Source organism: Triticum urartu, chromosome 7A, assembly GCF_056163025.1.
Source record: "Triticum urartu cultivar PI428250 chromosome 7A, HENAU_Tu73, whole genome shotgun sequence".
NCBI classification, from domain to species: domain Eukaryota; kingdom Viridiplantae; phylum Streptophyta; class Magnoliopsida; order Poales; family Poaceae; genus Triticum; species Triticum urartu.
Window position 1 is genome coordinate 86217425 of NC_141879.1, and position 15685 is coordinate 86233109.

The 15685-nt window shown below is 46.1% G+C and overlaps 2 protein-coding genes and 1 pseudogene across 3 annotated transcripts; all 3 read right to left on the reverse strand.

The window, feature by feature from the left end:
- Window positions 1-237: 237 nt before the first annotated feature.
- On the reverse strand, window positions 238-4491 carry LOC125523994 (uncharacterized). The gene is made up of 8 exons (XM_048689074.2): window positions 3473-4491; window positions 3345-3389; window positions 3211-3258; window positions 3074-3130; window positions 2898-2990; window positions 2653-2745; window positions 2481-2582; window positions 238-651 (listed from the first exon to the last, which is right to left on the reverse strand). The coding sequence occupies exons 1-8, from the start codon at window positions 4343-4345 to the stop codon at window positions 646-648; spliced, it is 1317 nt and encodes a 438-aa protein (XP_048545031.1). The 5' UTR covers window positions 4346-4491; the 3' UTR covers window positions 238-645.
- A 3477-nt stretch (window positions 4492-7968) lies between these two features.
- On the reverse strand, window positions 7969-10686 carry LOC125525864 (proteasome subunit beta type-5-A-like). Its single transcript, XM_048690870.2, has 7 exons — window positions 10435-10686; window positions 10218-10347; window positions 9254-9360; window positions 9046-9180; window positions 8858-8961; window positions 8662-8762; window positions 7969-8294 (listed from the first exon to the last, which is right to left on the reverse strand). The coding sequence occupies exons 1-7, from the start codon at window positions 10561-10563 to the stop codon at window positions 8161-8163; spliced, it is 840 nt and encodes a 279-aa protein (XP_048546827.1). The 5' UTR covers window positions 10564-10686; the 3' UTR covers window positions 7969-8160.
- Window positions 10687-13031: 2345 nt separating this feature from the next.
- On the reverse strand, window positions 13032-15680 carry LOC125525863 (disease resistance protein RGA5-like; annotated as a pseudogene). The gene is made up of 2 exons (XR_015611088.1): window positions 13528-15680; window positions 13032-13422 (listed from the first exon to the last, which is right to left on the reverse strand). The product of XR_015611088.1 is annotated as a disease resistance protein RGA5-like (transcript).
- Window positions 15681-15685: the final 5 nt, after the last annotated feature.

Genomic DNA, 15685 nt, shown 5'->3' on the forward strand with positions numbered 1-15685 from the left:
TGAAAATGTGGTGGTGGCCATGGTATGTTGGAATAAGGTCTCCCCAGGCTCTTCCTACCTCGAGACTCCGTTTAATCTTGGCAATCGGCGTGTCTTTTAAAGAGAGTTATTTGATGTTGTAGTCTTGCAGCTGCTAATATATTTTTCTATATATTACATGGCCAAACTTACAAAAGTTTGAATAGGGCTGCCGAGTATTTTAAAACGGACAGAGTAGGGTGTTTGAATTCCTTGATAGAAAAATTGGTCAAAGACTCGCCTGTTGGAGAAGGAAGGGATTCTTTACTCCAACCATATTTTGTCAAAATTGTAAGCAATATCACAACAAAGCTCAGAAACCTTTCGATTTGGAGGGAAAGAAGGACCACATCGCTTCATTCATTTCAAGAAATTGCAACTGAATCTGACTGGCCACAAGAGAAACTTCTCTCTTTAACATGAGTGCTCCAGTGAGAGAACGAGCTATGCTCAGTTGGGCCACGGAAGAACAGTTGATTAACTACACAACTGCAAAATCAAGAAATGCTCAGGTAGAATTCACGAAACAAAATAGGAAATGGTCGCCCGCATTCTCCACATGGTCGAATTGGATAGATGCCAGGATGTGCTCCTTCAGTTCGTGTGTACACAGCACAATCTCAACTTTCAACTCTGCATTCCAGAAAACATGAACTTAGCATCAGCAAGTAGCCAAATAGTGATGTCATCAGGAAGTATGTGGGTCACAACAGCCAAATACTGGTGTCATCCATAAATATGTGGGTGCCATCACAACAGCCAGCTAGGAGAATGTTCGGATGATCTCGGTTCACATCTGCAAACTCCACACACACAAACACTCCCTAAAAGAAGTCAAATAAATTACTGGATGTACATTGTGGGATGATATTTGCTCCTTCAAATTTATACATACTTCATCCAATTATATACATTCAGGATTTCTATTCAGAAACTTCTATTGTTTGTTCGTAACATAGCTAGCTAGTCAACCGAGCAGATTCTCTTAAGAACCTTTTAAGTCTACCTTTCTATTACCTCCGTCCCGAATTACTTGCCTTAGATTTGTATCTGACAAATCTAAGACAAGTAATTTGGGACAGAGGGAGTATTATTTTACCTAATCTTCATCTGGGCCAGAAAATCCACACCATCACAATAGTTTATCATCACAGCACACATTTCAACTGATTTTGGGCCAAATGCATGAGAAAAGGCATACTCCCTCTGTCCCCTTTTACATGGCGTCCTTGTTTTGCATGATTTAACTTTGACCACTAATTTGATTATGTCTTATAATCCTATGTCATAAAGAATTATACCATTGGAAACTTTGTTCAAACACGAATCCGATAAAACAATTTTTGTAGAACATAACCCACTTCTGGTTAGTCAAATTAATTGTCAAAACTGAGTTTCGAAATGCATGTGTGGAGTATCTTGTTGTTCAATTACCATTTTTGGTGTACTCCAGCACTACTGAGATCTGGATATCATGCTACAAAAAAGAGATCTGGATAGTTCGACAAGAACATGTGGTTGAGAATCCAAATCAGGACTGGTGGACATCAAATATCATGCCACTTAGTATGTCTTCACGTCAACCCTCCACACATTTGGCTGAGACTCACTTCCTCACATCCAATTTTATAATTTGAATGAATAAAAAAAATGTATGACAAATATGTTTGCCTATCACAAAAATGCATTAGAAAAAATATCTATGTACGCAAATGCAACCCACAAATATAATGTTTGACATGCTACTTTTTCAACAAAATATACTATTACCAACCAGTACAAAAATACAAAACAGAAAAATATAAGATAATGCACCAAACATGTGTATCTTTTGATGAAGGAGGTCGGAACAGTGTTTGCTTCCATTTACCTAAAAAGTGTCCCAAAAATGCATAACAAAAATATACATGACGTCTGGTAATGCGTGTAATCTTTGAAATGCAGATGCAGCAGATCTGACAACATTGTGCAAGCTGTGAAGTCGGTGGGAGTACCAACTACCCATGATGATGGCCCCATCGGTGGCACGAGTCATGTGACCGGATCAGGATGGGACAAGGTCCTGATCCGGTAAGGTTGGTCAGGGAGGCAGGAGACATGGGAGCAGAGGTTGGATGGCCAAAGACAGTTGCAGGCAAGGCTTGGGTTGGCAGGCAGAAATGGGCCGCCGTTATTGTTGTGGCATTACGCCCGTTCATCGTTGGCCCTGCCCAGTCATGGGTTAAGGTTTTTGGTTGGGTGAGAGGGCTGTAAACTGGCGAGGCTAGGATGGGCAGGTGGAGGATAACACGTTCAGTGAGTGGCTTGTCAATCTAGAATCTCCTATCGCGATGTCCAGATGTCATGAGTGCACGAGTACACCTAAGGTAGTGATTGCACACAACACATCAAGTTAAAACAGATTGATTTCAAGCATGCTGATATGCGACGAGTTAAGAGAGAGAGAGAGAGAGAGACAATACCTTTGATGAGTCCATTAAATTGTTTCCCAAGTTACCAATATCATCTCGAGAGTCAACAACACCGTCAGTATGCTCCTCCTTATTCTCTGTAGCAGCTTCTTCCTGCGTGCCAAAATAACAATAAGCAATAAAAAACAATCACATTATGCAAATGTGAAGGTTAGAGATGCACCTTTGATGAATTGTTTTCTAGTCTGACATTACAAGTGCCCCTCATATCATCTGCACTCTTAGGATGCTCCTGTTTAGTGCCAATAGCACCTTCCTGCATGCCAAACAACAGTTATGTCAGATAGTGTAAGAAAGCAGTAAACCGCATGTGATAAGAAAATACTGAACAACCAAAATCATGAAAATACTATTGTACATCATATTGGAGTTTTAACCTTTATATGGCTAATTATCATCGATACAGACCTTTTCAGCAGTTCCTGCACCACTCCCTTGCTCATGAACCTCTCCATCATTGTTATTACTTGGAGGGCCAATCTTCCCTGTATCAACACCGTCCTGAAAGTCACAACCAAATCAGAACATAACCAAGCAACAATCTCATGATCGATCAGTAATCATTTATGTTGTATGTTGCAGACCTTTGCTCCATCCCCATCACTTAATGCGGCCTCATTCATTCTACTATCAACATCCTCCTGCAATCAACAACCAAATCAGAATAACAAGCAGTAGTATCGTGATCTCGTCAGTGATCAACTTTGCACGCCAGCGTTACCTTCCTGTCATCATTCAAGGAGCCCTTCTTCTCCGAACCAACATCCTCCTGAAATCAATAACAAAACCAGATCAGCTGACCAGCAATCTCACCAACCACCAATAACCACCATTTTAACGTAACAAGGCGCACACCTTCACTGCATCCACGCCATCATTGTGCACGCTATCAACATTCTCCTGCGATCAACAATTAAATCAAATTAAGTTACAGCACAAAGTCTCGTCGGTGAGCGACCTGCAGCAACGAATGGGCTGAGAACCTTTGCCTCCTGGGCGGTGGAAGCGGCGGCACTCGCCCCCTCCCTGGCGAGCAGCGCCTGGCCGAGCGTGCCGCAGGGGTCGATGACGATGCTGGGCAGCCGCTTGACGTCCCAGCCGAGCACACGGCAGACGGCGGCGGCGAGCGCGCGGTGCGCAAGCGGCCTGCCGCAGCGCGTGGCGTCGCGCGCGTGGTGCACGAGGCTGACGCAGTCCCGGAACCTCCTGGCCTGGCCCCTGCCCTTCCTCTTCCTCCCCACGCACCCCATGCACCGGAACTCCCCCTCCTCGTGGCTCCGCTCGTAGTACCCCCGCAGCCCGGCGTCCCGCTCGAACAGCCCCAGGAAGAACTCGGCCGCCGCGTCGCCGCCGTCCTCCGACTCGGACCCCTCTGACTCGTCGTCGCCATCGGCGCCGCGCGCGGAGAAGAACTCCTCGGCGGCGCGGAGCGCGTCCCGCTGCGCGAGCGAGGCGGGGGAAGGCTGCTGCTGCGGCTGCGGCCTGGGCGCGGGGGAGGAGGGGGCGGCGTCGGGCCAGGAGGCGGGGGATGGGGAGGCGGGCGGGGAGGGCGCGAGGGGCCAGTCGGCGCCGGGCTCCTCGGAATCCGCGGCGGGGCGCTCGGTCCTGCGGCGCTTCCGCTGGTTGGGGCGGGCGCGGGCGGGGCGGGAGCCTCCGGCGCTGGCGCGGGTGGCGCGGGAGCCCCCGGCGGGTCGCGCGGGAGGACCGGCGGGGGCGGGCGGGCCGCTGCGCCAGAGGGAGTGGAGGTAGAGCACCTCCTCGGCGAGGCGGCGCTCCTCGTCGGGGGCGTAATGCGGGGGGCCGGCGGGGTCTCCGTCGCCGGCGGCCGCGCGGCGTTCCCGGCTTCGGCGCGTCATCGCAGGCGGCGGTTCCTCGTGGCGAGCGGGGGATTTGGGTGGGCGGTTGCGCTCAGGGAGGGAGAAGAAGAGAAAGGGGCGGCGCCGCGGCGGCGGCTGAGTTTCTATTTTTGGTTGCGGGAGGAGCCCAGCCGCTTGGGCCGCCGAAAAATCATCAAAAGAATATCTCACAAAAAGATATTACTTAGATTAACGAAAATGTTAACGGCCACACGTGTGGGCGTTTGCACATCGCCCACACGCCTCCATCACCACTCATTTTACCATGTATGAATAGATGACATCAGTAGAAAATTTTTTGGTTTTCGGCTTAAAGATGTTGTATCTCCTAAATAAAAAGGCGAACTAAAAATCCGCTTTCACCATTAAATTCGTCTCGACGAGATCTTCAAAACTAGACCCCATGTTGATATGTTTCGACGAATTTATTTTTTTTGCACAGAAGTTGCCATGATGTTTACACTGCAGTTGCCATACGGCTTAAACTAAAGTTGCCATGTGGCAATTTTAGTTTGTAGATCATGGCAATTTTAGTATTTTGATGATGGCAACTCCAGTACTTTGACCATGAAAATTATTTTTTGTATGAACCATGGCAATTTTACGTGCATGTATCATGGTAATTTTAGTTTATGGTTCATGGCAACTCTAGTTTCTTAATTCCCCGTTTTATAAATGTCAAAATTTACTTTTAAATGTAGAAGAAAATAGCTGAAAAATATCATGGCAACTTCAGTGTAAATATCATGGCAATTCATATGCAATAGACATGGCAACTTTTAATCCAATTTTTTTATCAAAACATATCAACATGGGATCTAGTTTCGAAGATCTCATCGCGAGGGATTTAATGGTGAAACGGATTTTCAATCGGATTTTTCGTTTAAGAGATAAAACATTTTAAAAGCTGAAAATTCAAAAAGATTCCTACATGCATGCATGCAATGACGTGGCAATTTGTTTGCATTAGAGACGTGTGGTGTGTCTCCCTTCCTGCCACACGTGTGGCAGTTAGCGGCGTCCTAGATTAAAAAAATATTTACTACGACACTCCTATGGCTAAAAAATATCTTATGGCATCTTCGACAGCAACACGTAGATTTTCTCCGACATTCCTCCGAATAAGGATGCGGAGCCGGCCATCCAATGCCGTCAGTCAAGGTCAATTTAAAATTTAAATATAGTCTGATCCATACAGCGTGCCGGGTCACACCAGCGCTGGATCGCATGCCCAATCACAACTAAAAGGAGGCAAGTATGCTTAGTTTTTACATGCCTGAATCCAAAAGAACATCTGTTCGGCAGTCCGTGCAAATTTATGCCCTGCCGGACCGGCAATCCCAGTCATCTGCTCACCGATCAAGGTGTCGTCGTCGGCGCGTAGGCAACCTCCGCGTCCGCGTCCACCTCCGCCTCATTATCCGCCGCTATCAACTCATTTTTCTGCCACTGCAACATCTGATAGCAGACAGATTGCACGATCATTCTTGCGTGGCATCCAAGCATCCAAATTCAAGGTCAACATATTGGTATCATCCGCATTGGCTGTAAATCTTCAACTTCTTTTCCTTGAGCGCGGCTTTCCTCTCTTCGATCATGGTCCTCCTCTCTTCGAGCTTGAACTTTTTGTCTGTCGCCTCCATCAACAATTTGAACCTCTCCGCATTTTTCTCCTCCTTGAGGTCTGAGCGCTTCACGCATGCCTCCTTCTTTGACAAGATGTCCTCGAGCCTCTCCATCAGCTTGCCACCGCACCTTCTCGCTTCACTCTTTCCTCCTGCAACTTCTTTCCCCGTAAAAATCTTCTACCTTTTTTGGCGGTTCTTGGGTTGGGTCGGTAGGGTCACCGGTTTCTCCTCTGTGGCTTGGGCGGCGGTCGTGGCTATGAAAAGGTTCCATTTTGGTTGTCCATTCAACTTCAACCAACAATGCGTGACGGTGAAGTTCTTCTCCAACTTCTTGTACACCAAACAAGCACGAGAAGGCTACAAAGTGACACATTGTGAACAATGCATATCCGTCTAGTGAGCAACAAAACTAAGCACATCCGGCTAGCGATCAGCTTACTTGCTTGGTAATTTGTGCACCGCTAGGCCACCGTGCGATGAGATGCTTCATGTGCCCGCAATACTTGGACACGTCCTCTTGATGGTGTACCATCTATGGTTGAGGGACTTTGATTCACGGTTGCGGATGGCCGCGTCGGAGTAAGTGCTGAAATGTTTGTGTTCGTGGAACCAAATGTGAATGTTTTTTTTCCAAAATGGTGTGCCCTTTTGCTCCATGCCATGGATCAGATCAAGGCTAGTGGCTAATCATGCATCACACGACAACTCGCCTTCCCGCATGTTGAAGCTTTCTCCCTCTACCCTTATTCTTCGGATCGCCGGTTGTATCATCCGGATATCATCGTCCTCGCCGTCCTCACCCTCCTCCTCCTCCTCCTCCTCCTTCCCCTCCTTCTGCTCTTGTCCAGTGGCCCAATGCTGCTCTTGCTGTGCGCCCACGCTGGTCTGGGTGTAGGACTGTTGCGTGACCGTCTGGTGTAGGACTGCTGCTGTTGGTAGTTGCCAGACTAGCTGGGACCTGAGTCTTCCACACGCCCATCCTCATAGCCACATCCTCCTCAGTGAGGCGGCACGGGTGGGGCGGGAGTCTCTGGCGGGGGCAGGGGCGGGCGGCCCGATGCGCCAGAGGGAGTGGAGGTAGAGCACCTCCTCGGCGTGGCGGCGCTCCTCGTTGGCGTCGGATGCAGGGGGCTGGCGGCGGCACGCGCTGCCGCCTAGTTTCCCTCGTCGGCGGCCACGCGGCGTTCCCGGCTTCGTCGCGTCATCGCAGGCGGCGGTTCCTCCTGGCGAGCGGAAGATTTGGGTCGACGGTTGCGCTATGGGAAAGGGAAGAAGAGAAAGGGGCGGCGGTGCATGCGTTTCTATTTTGGTTGCGGAAATACTGTAGTACCAAAGAAAAAATCATCAAGAGAATATCTCACGAAAAGATATTGGACCCTGACAAGTGCCATGAGTGTGGCACGAAGCAATTCCGCCCTGACTTTTTTTGATGACAATTTTAGTTAACTGAGGATGGCAACTTTAGTTATGAAGTATGACAATATTTTGTTTGGATGGCTAGTTTCGGTCTTTTTTTAGATTTTCTTTCTTTACAACAATTTTAGTTATATCTTTTTTTAGATTTTCTTTCTTTATGACAATTTTAGTTATAAAAACGTCGGGGGGTTGTTACTTCATGCCACATTGTGTGACACTTACCATTTGAGAAGATGTCTTACATTGCCTAAAGAAAGATATTTTTACTACTCCGATAAGCATCAGAGCAGTAAAATTCAGAGAGGAACGAAATGCTTGAAATCTGCAGTGCCGCCGGTTCTGTAGGAAACGAACCAGTCCATCTTTTTACCTCTGCGTGCAAAAAGTGAGGTTTGAATATGAGACTTTTTCGCCTAATGTTTACAGCACGATTGTTCAGCATCTATCGGACCATCAGTTCACTTCTCAGTTCGTAGTCACCTCACCGGCCGTTGATTTAAAAAGCATCTTCATTTGCCCACCCTAGGCCCAGACTATCCAGCAGCAACACAAACTCATAACAACAGGCAAGCAAGCGAATTCAAATGAAACTTCAATGGAAACATCTATAACATTCATCAGTCTACAACCACACTTCCATAACAGATGTGTAAGTCGAACATCAGCAGGTCTCAGAAGAGAACACTCTAATGTCGAGGAGGAGACAAACAAGCCCCCAGTCCATAAAACAAGGTGCTTCAGCACAGTTCACGGAATTTCGTACGACATCAATCAGGTTGACGCAGAGGGGGCCTCGGCCATCTCTTGCTCGACGGGAGCCGCCTGGACTGGGTAGTAGTGGTAGTGCAGCTCTCCGACATCATCTCCGGACAGCTTCTTCCAGCCGTCAGGGCCAACGTAGTAGACTGAAATCGAAGCAAAAGAGGTAATTGTCAGGCAGAATACGTGAACTCAGGCAGGAGCAGATGTTCAAGAAGATCACACAAGTCCCGCTGTCCTACAGGCCTATCAAGATTCAAGAATGGATCAGGGCTTCAGCATTACTTGTTCAATGCTTTATTAGATCATGGATGCAACATAAACATATCAACAAAGGCAGCTTGGTTTAAAACTGTAATGATAACAGTATGTCCAGAATACATTGGTAAAGGCTGTTTGCTGTTATTACTGTTTGCTTCATAATGGCATAAGTAGACAGTAATGTAAAACAGGGTTATGTACAAAATTTCTAAAACAAATATCAGGACAAATTCCAAGAAACAGAATGCATACCACTAACACAGCCACCACTAGCTCCGTCACGGAATGTTGCATGGTAAATAGCCCGCCGAGCTAACTCAGCAGCTTCCTCAACTGACATGTTGAATTTGTAACTGAAATGTAAAGCACAAATATAAGGGGATGCAACTTCCAGATAATATGAGCAGCGAGCAAAGCAACATACTAGAGGTATTACAAAAAAACCTACCCCTCATCCAAGATACCGTAAGCATATAGAGAGCCAGAACCAACAGAGAATCGGCTTCCCTTGAGCCTTGCACCCTCGCTATCAACATAGTACAAGCCCGGACCCTACATCAAGAGCAAAACAGTTAAGACATAAGCATAGACCGTACAGGTTAAAGAGACTAATATATATGTCAAAGGGCGACTCACAGTTTCATCAAATCCAGCAATCATTGTACCGATTGAAAGTCCCATCCCGCGGTACGAGTAAAGGATATTAGCTAACGTCTTTGAAGAACCAGCAATAGAGATCCTTCGCTTGTTCGCAAGCTCATGGAGCCGGCACTGAAAGAAGAATCTATTGTTAGTCTTACTATGCAGAGATGAGATGCAAGTAGACAAGCAGGTGTCGTTTTACCTTGACCCCCAAGTTTCTATGCCAAAACTGACAATCAGCAGCACCTCCAGCCATGGTTCCCAGCATGTAGGGATTAATCTCGATGATTTTCCTCACAGTTTGCGAGGCTGCAGGAAAAGAAATAAGCGGTCATGTAAAGAACAGAGATAAAATCTGATGAATGTTTAAGTGATAATCCTTGCATCAGACAAAAGCCTTCTACAACAACAAATAGTTCTTTCAGAAAGTCTTCTCAATGATAACAAACACGCAAGGGCAATTTTGCAGAAGGATTAGAGCTTGCAGAAAAATAGACATTATACAATAACCACAGCCTTCTATTTTCTTTCTCCAAACCACAAAGGACACAAATCAGTATGCACAAATGTTGGACCTTCAAATAAGCAGACTGAACTCACTGGTAAGCATTAGCAAAACTAACTCTATCATTAGCAATTCTACTAGTCTACAGAGTACATCTCTTCTTAGCTACAGCAGATCGTTAGCATCCAACCTCAATCTGTGTCTTTGTATTCATCACATGATCCAAATGAATCGCCATAGCCAAGCAGAGTCACCACAACTGTTGTGTGGCTATGGCACTGCACTTTGCAGCTCAACTGTTGTGAGATTGTGCCTGTTTTTCTCTGCTGCCCACTAAACCTAAGCAGAAGTTCTTCACATCCTACTCAGGTTGATTTGAGATTTTACAAAAATATGAATCACTGCCCTGAATTACTTACTAGATACGAAGACCCACACCCTAGTGCACAAGAGTAAGCAAACACATCCCCAACATTGCTAATCACAAACGTGCCATCCCAAACAAAATCGCCCGACAAAGGGGCCAGATTCGGCGAGGAGATCTAAAACTCCCGGACCCTAAATCACGCATCCAGGCCGCGAATCGAGCCCCCGCGCGACCAAACCCTAGCACTAGCACCGGGACGCGGGCCCAGGGGAAAGAAGGAGGAGGGGGACTCACATATGTAGCCGCCCATGCTGGCCCGGGAGTCGGCGGCGACGATGACGCCCTTGTCGAAGATGAAGGAGAGCGTGGTGGTCCCCTTCTTGTTGTTCACCATCTCCTTGGTCGCCTTCTGGAACCCATCGAACTGCCACCGGGGAGAAAACAACAAACGGGATCAGACGGCGGCGGATCGGGGCGAGGGAGAAGGGGATCGGGGGAGGGGCTCACGCACGTCGTTGCAGGTGGGGAACTCGAGGGCGAGCTGGCCAGCGGCGTCGGCGGAGAAGAGGCCGCCGAGGTCGTCGCTGCCGGCGGCGGCGGCGCCGAAGTGGTTCTCGAGGGCGGAGAGGTTGGGAATCATCGCGTCGTCGGCGGGTGTGGGGGTGCGGCGGGGCTGAGGCGATGAAGTGAGCTTTTTTCTCTTTGGCCTCTCGGGATTTTCCTCTTCTTCGGTCTCCCCCCCTCTCTCTCTCTCTTCCTTTTCTTGCGGCCTAAGAAGATGAAGAGAGGCCTGGTCGCGGGCCTGCGGGCCTGCTTGTAGAGGGATTGGGCCGGGTGCGTGCGCGCCCGACTTGTAAAAGGATAGATACTCACCCCGACCCAACGGGCCGGCCCACTTAGACTGTAGTGGTAATATGGTTCTTCTGCGTTTTTTTTTCTGGTGGCCGGTTCTTTGTGTTTTGTTTCTGTCCGTTTTTTGGCCGGTTTTTGTTAGCTAATTTTAAAAGAAAACATGGAATTTTACTCTTCAAATTCGCAAATTATTTAAAAATTTGTGAACTTTTTAAAATTCTATGAACTTTTTGCAAATTCATGAGCATTTATTTATATTCACGGACATTTTTTTTTCAAATTTGAGAGTTTTTTTTTCAAAATGGAGGACTTTTTCTAATTCATGGTTTTTTATAATTCATGATATCTTTTTGCAAATTTGATAACCTTTTCCAATTCTCTGAGAAGTCAACAGGTCAAACTATCATCAGAGGTTAAAAGGTCAAACCGTCAGCCGACACGAGCTAGCTTTAATGGGCCGGCTTGACCGAGCATGTGTGTGAGCGTCACTTCTCCGAACTGGCGCAAAAGGCGCTGATTAGGAAGTCCCGTCTCGGACAGTTTCGTGTGAAGAAGCTTCGTCTCCTTCTCTCTCTTTCCACTAAAAAGACCGCCCTGTCTATATATCGCCCGCAGCAAAAGGAACATCTGTCTGGCAAAACCTATTCGACGCATCAAGCGTAGCGTCAAGTTGGCGGGGTTTCACACATGGTTGTCCATTTTAGCTAGCGTGCACATCGGTGTTGTAAACCTTCTAGAAGGTATCTTTTGGCCCTTCTTTAGTTTTAGGAATTTTTGGGAAGGTTCTGGTCCATTTTGCTAGTTTTTTTTTTCTGCTGTTTCTTCTCACTAGGTTTCATCAATTTTTATTTCTTTATTTTTATTTTCAAAACATTTCTTTTTTTGAAAAATGATGAGATTTTAAGAAATTGTTTGAAAAATTAAAGACTTGAGATTGCATTCACTCCCCTTCGTGTTCGCTACTGTACCGGAGTGCTGCTCCCTCCTTTCTCACACGATGCTTCAAGTTCAGTCTGGAACGTTTCAGCATTCATTCATTCTTATTGGGTCAACCAGAGAAAAAAAAATGAGACCAACCCAAGAGTTAACCCTCATTGGCTTTTCTTTATAGGAGAAACTCCGTGAGCACCGCGCATCCGTGTCGGGACTCGAACTCGGGTGGACTGGCAGCAACCTCAGCTGCCCAGCCAACGGGTCGAGAAGCAGGACAAAAATGAACATGTTCCAGTGTTAAAAATGCCCCAAGTTTTCAAGATTACTAACATGTTCACACGCATGGGCTATAAAACTGTAAATTGTACGCGCCTTACTTCAGGCTGTCAACACGCTAAGCACAAAGCAAGCAACATACAGACCAATAACCTGTTGACTGATTCCAGGCATCGGTGTTCTGTTTTTTCATGCACATGAAGACCCATAAAGAGTACGCACAGATTCAATTTTCAGTACCACGTGTAGCCTTGAGGGTACGTGAGCGGTACATTTCCAGTATGACCTCTCAACAATACGGCGTAATATCATCTAATACCATCTGCTTCCAACACAAGACAAGGCAATCATCTGAAAACAAAAATATCACCCTGTTTTGCTTTGTTTTTTCAGTTACAGTTTCTGCAGGCACCCGCCTCTGCATCTGATTTGCGAATCGTATGCAACGAAATGTATCACTGATTCCGGTAGATCTGCAGCACAAATACATTTCTTCGTGAGAGATGAAGAACATATTCAGGCATCGAAACAACAAGCTGACAAGCAATTAACCTTCAGCAGTCAATTTATTGTTTTCTGTATCTTCGAACACTGGTAAAACCTCTGTGTTGCTTAGGAGGAAAACTGGCAAGCTCAAAGGTTCACTGATAGAGTACTAACCGTGGCGAATGCCAGCATCCAAGTCCAGACCTTACATGTTGGCAGGCAGACATGTCTGTTTCTCTCCCAGCGGTTGAGAAATCCAAACTGGCGAGGCGTCTCCACTACCAGTGGCTCCAGAACTGAATCAACTCCAAAGGAGGTAGACTGAGCTACTGCTATGATAAGTGGCAACCCAAAACTGAATCAACTGCAAAGGAACCCCAGTGACAAGCGTTTGTGGCTCTCTATCACGACCTCCAAAAACAAGACTTGCAGCAAGAAGAGAAAACATGACGAACATGAAGCGAATCTGGAGCAACAACAGGAGTTGAATCAACTGCCTTTTATTGTACGAGTCTGGACTGAATAAGTGACGAGAAAAGCAAAACAAGCCAACAAGCCGAGTTCAATTAACTCTTCACTAATAAGACGATAAAAACAAAACAATAAGCTGCAAATGAAGAGACTAAAACGTAGAGGTAGTATTGTTACAAACAGTGCCAACTGAATGAACCCTACGTTGTACCGAATCTTGACTGAATGAAGGAAATGAGGTGCTGCATTTCTGAAAGCATATGCAGAAAAAATAAATAGTTCATCCTGAACAAGAACAACACGCGGAAGACAGAGCCTGAACATACGTTGGAGAGAATGATCCTTGCTTATCGGGAGCTGCAGCGGTACACGAATCAAACGAGATGCCGGTGCCTGCCTCGGCGCAATGAATTGTTTGTTGCCTATCGAAAGGCGACTGGTTGGATTACTAGTATTTGGCTCCCAAGATTTTATTCAAGGCCTGAAATTGAGAAAGTAAGAGGGACAAATCAAACAAGTATGATAACGAGCATATTCAGGGAAAGAGATTTATTCATGGTTCCTCAGATGAGTAAACGTGACTTACCGGCGGCAAGGAATGTGAGCACTTATGTCGAATAGATTTCAATGGTGGGACGTTTTGGATGGGCTTCTGTTGCGCGCCTCAGCAAAGCCTTGGCTATATCCACCTCTTCATCGACCCCGTTAACAGTGAACCTATCACGCTGCAGAGTAACCTTGACATGCTCGAGAGAAAGGAGGTGGTTCATGCCACAGTCAACCTCACCAATCGCGATCGACCAATAAGATGCCCAGAAATCAAGGTGTTGAACCCTTGGCATAGCTCCAGGTGGAAAAAGGCATGGCCAAGTCAGAAACCCGTAGAACTTGCAGCATCTCGCAGATGGGAATGCATCGGCCCTCACAACCAACCTTCCCATCACGCGTCTTGCAGCAAGTCGCAGAGACCGAAGAGCAGGCAGCATCCCAATTATCTGAACGTCATCCCCTTGCAGTTCTTCCACATCTATGGCCAGGCTGGAGAGGTGGGGAAGCGACCTTGAATTGACCCACTTTGGAAGTCTGCATAACGACGAAAAGAAAAAGAAGGGGTCCCATGAATCAAAACTACGAAGGTTTGGAGGGGGCACCCAGCTTTCACACATGCGATCTATCAATCTGCCACCATCATCAATATGCAGATTTTGCAATTTGTGCAGGTTGCCTAGAGACTTGATTAATATATCAATCAGATCCTCGTCCATGTTATCACAGTTAATACTGAGTGTCATAACCTCTGTCAGATGCCTCAACTCTTCCACAATATGAGAAGATGAGGATAAGCCTACTCGTTCCAGCACTTCAAGGGACATCAAGTTCCCCATTCCTTTTGGCAGCCTCAAGCCACTATCGACAGATAGGCATATCAAATTTCTTAGTTGAACAATACTTGCAGGTAACTCATTTATTCTAGTTCCTTGTATGTCCAGTATCTGCAAAAGCTGCAGCTTGCTTATGTCCACTGGGAGTTCGTGAACATCTGCACCCTTGAGCCCTAAGTATCTTAGGTGAATTAAATTCCGAACATACTTGAGGTTGAGACCAGAGCTACTTTCACGGCTGCCACAATAAGATCCAGCACACGTAAAAAATGGAAGCTTGAGAGAGATGGCAACCAATCACAAGCAACGGGAGAAAAAACAGCAAAGGTCCTCACTTTTGACAGGCTGGTGCTATCAAACTGATGATTCTGAACCTTTGCCTTGATATTATGAAGTGATAATCTGCGAAACTTCCTTTGCAGATTAGGTGCATGGCACTCAGCATTATTCAATATGAAGATAAAATTTTCCGCACTTGACAGTGAGCATATAAGGTCAAGCACCACATCATGTATACGGCAAGTTACTACCGTTCCTTCGTCATTGATTTTCGCTGGCTGGATCAAGCTCCTATTCATGAGCTCGTTGAAGTAGCGCTCTCCGATCTCAAACAGCCTGGTTTCTTCTTTGTCACATTGGATAAACCCTTCAGCAAGCCACCTCCATATCAGCCAATCTCTCTTAATCTCAAAGTCTTCAGGAAAGATGCTTAGATATAATAAACAAGGCTTCAGATGGGATGGCAAATCATAATAGCTGAGTGATAATATCATGTTCATGTCCTTCACAATATCACCTTGTGTAACTCCACGGCCAATCGAATTGTGCAAATGCATCCACTCATATTTTTGCTTTACTCGTTGATTACTAGCAAGTAGGCTAGCTATTGTAATGATGGCTAATGGTACACCACCACATTTCTTCAAGATGTCTCTTGATACTACCTGCAAATCTTCTGGACATTTGTCCTCGCTTTGAAATATTCTTCTATGGAAGAGTATTCGCGAGTCTTCATCAGAAAGAGGTTTCATTCTATGAATCGTGTCATCACTGGAAGAGAGACATGCTTCAGACAAACTCACATTGCGGGTTGTTGTGAACATTGTGGTCGATTATGGATTATGTAATGTTGTCCTGGTTAATGAACTCTGACTGACTGTGATTGGACTATTGTGTTTGAACATGGACTGACCATGATTTAGTGGTTGATATTTGAAGTTGTGGCCCTATTTTGGAGTTGTGGCCCTATTCTCTGGGTTTATAAGGCTCTTGTGCATTTCTAGATCGCTAGTTTGATTGAAATATGTATTATGTCACATTGAGTTCATATGCGTTAGAAGTTAACAGTGATATTTTTTTGAT

Bases quoted from the DNA above. Each gene is read 5' to 3' on its own strand.
- LOC125523994 (XM_048689074.2), bottom strand. From the start codon at position 4,345: ATGACGCGCCGAAGCCGGGAACGCCGCGCGGCCGCCGGCGACGGAGAC. The intron at 2,991-3,073 runs GTCTGCAACATA...TGTGACTTTCAG, and splicing joins GTGATGGGGATGGAGCAAAG to GACGGTGTTGATACAGGGAA. The intron at 2,583-2,652 runs GTGCATCTCTAA...TTTGGCACGCAG, and splicing joins TAGAAAACAATTCATCAAAG to GAAGAAGCTGCTACAGAGAA.
- LOC125525864 (XM_048690870.2), bottom strand. From the start codon at position 10,563: ATGATTCCCAACCTCTCCGCCCTCGAGAACCACTTCGGCGCCGCCGCC. The intron at 9,361-10,217 runs GTGAGTCCCCCT...CTTTTCCTGCAG, and splicing joins CAGCATGGGCGGCTACATAT to CCTCGCAAACTGTGAGGAAA. The intron at 8,962-9,045 runs GTGAGTCGCCCT...CTCTTGATGTAG, and splicing joins TTGCTGGATTTGATGAAACT to GGTCCGGGCTTGTACTATGT.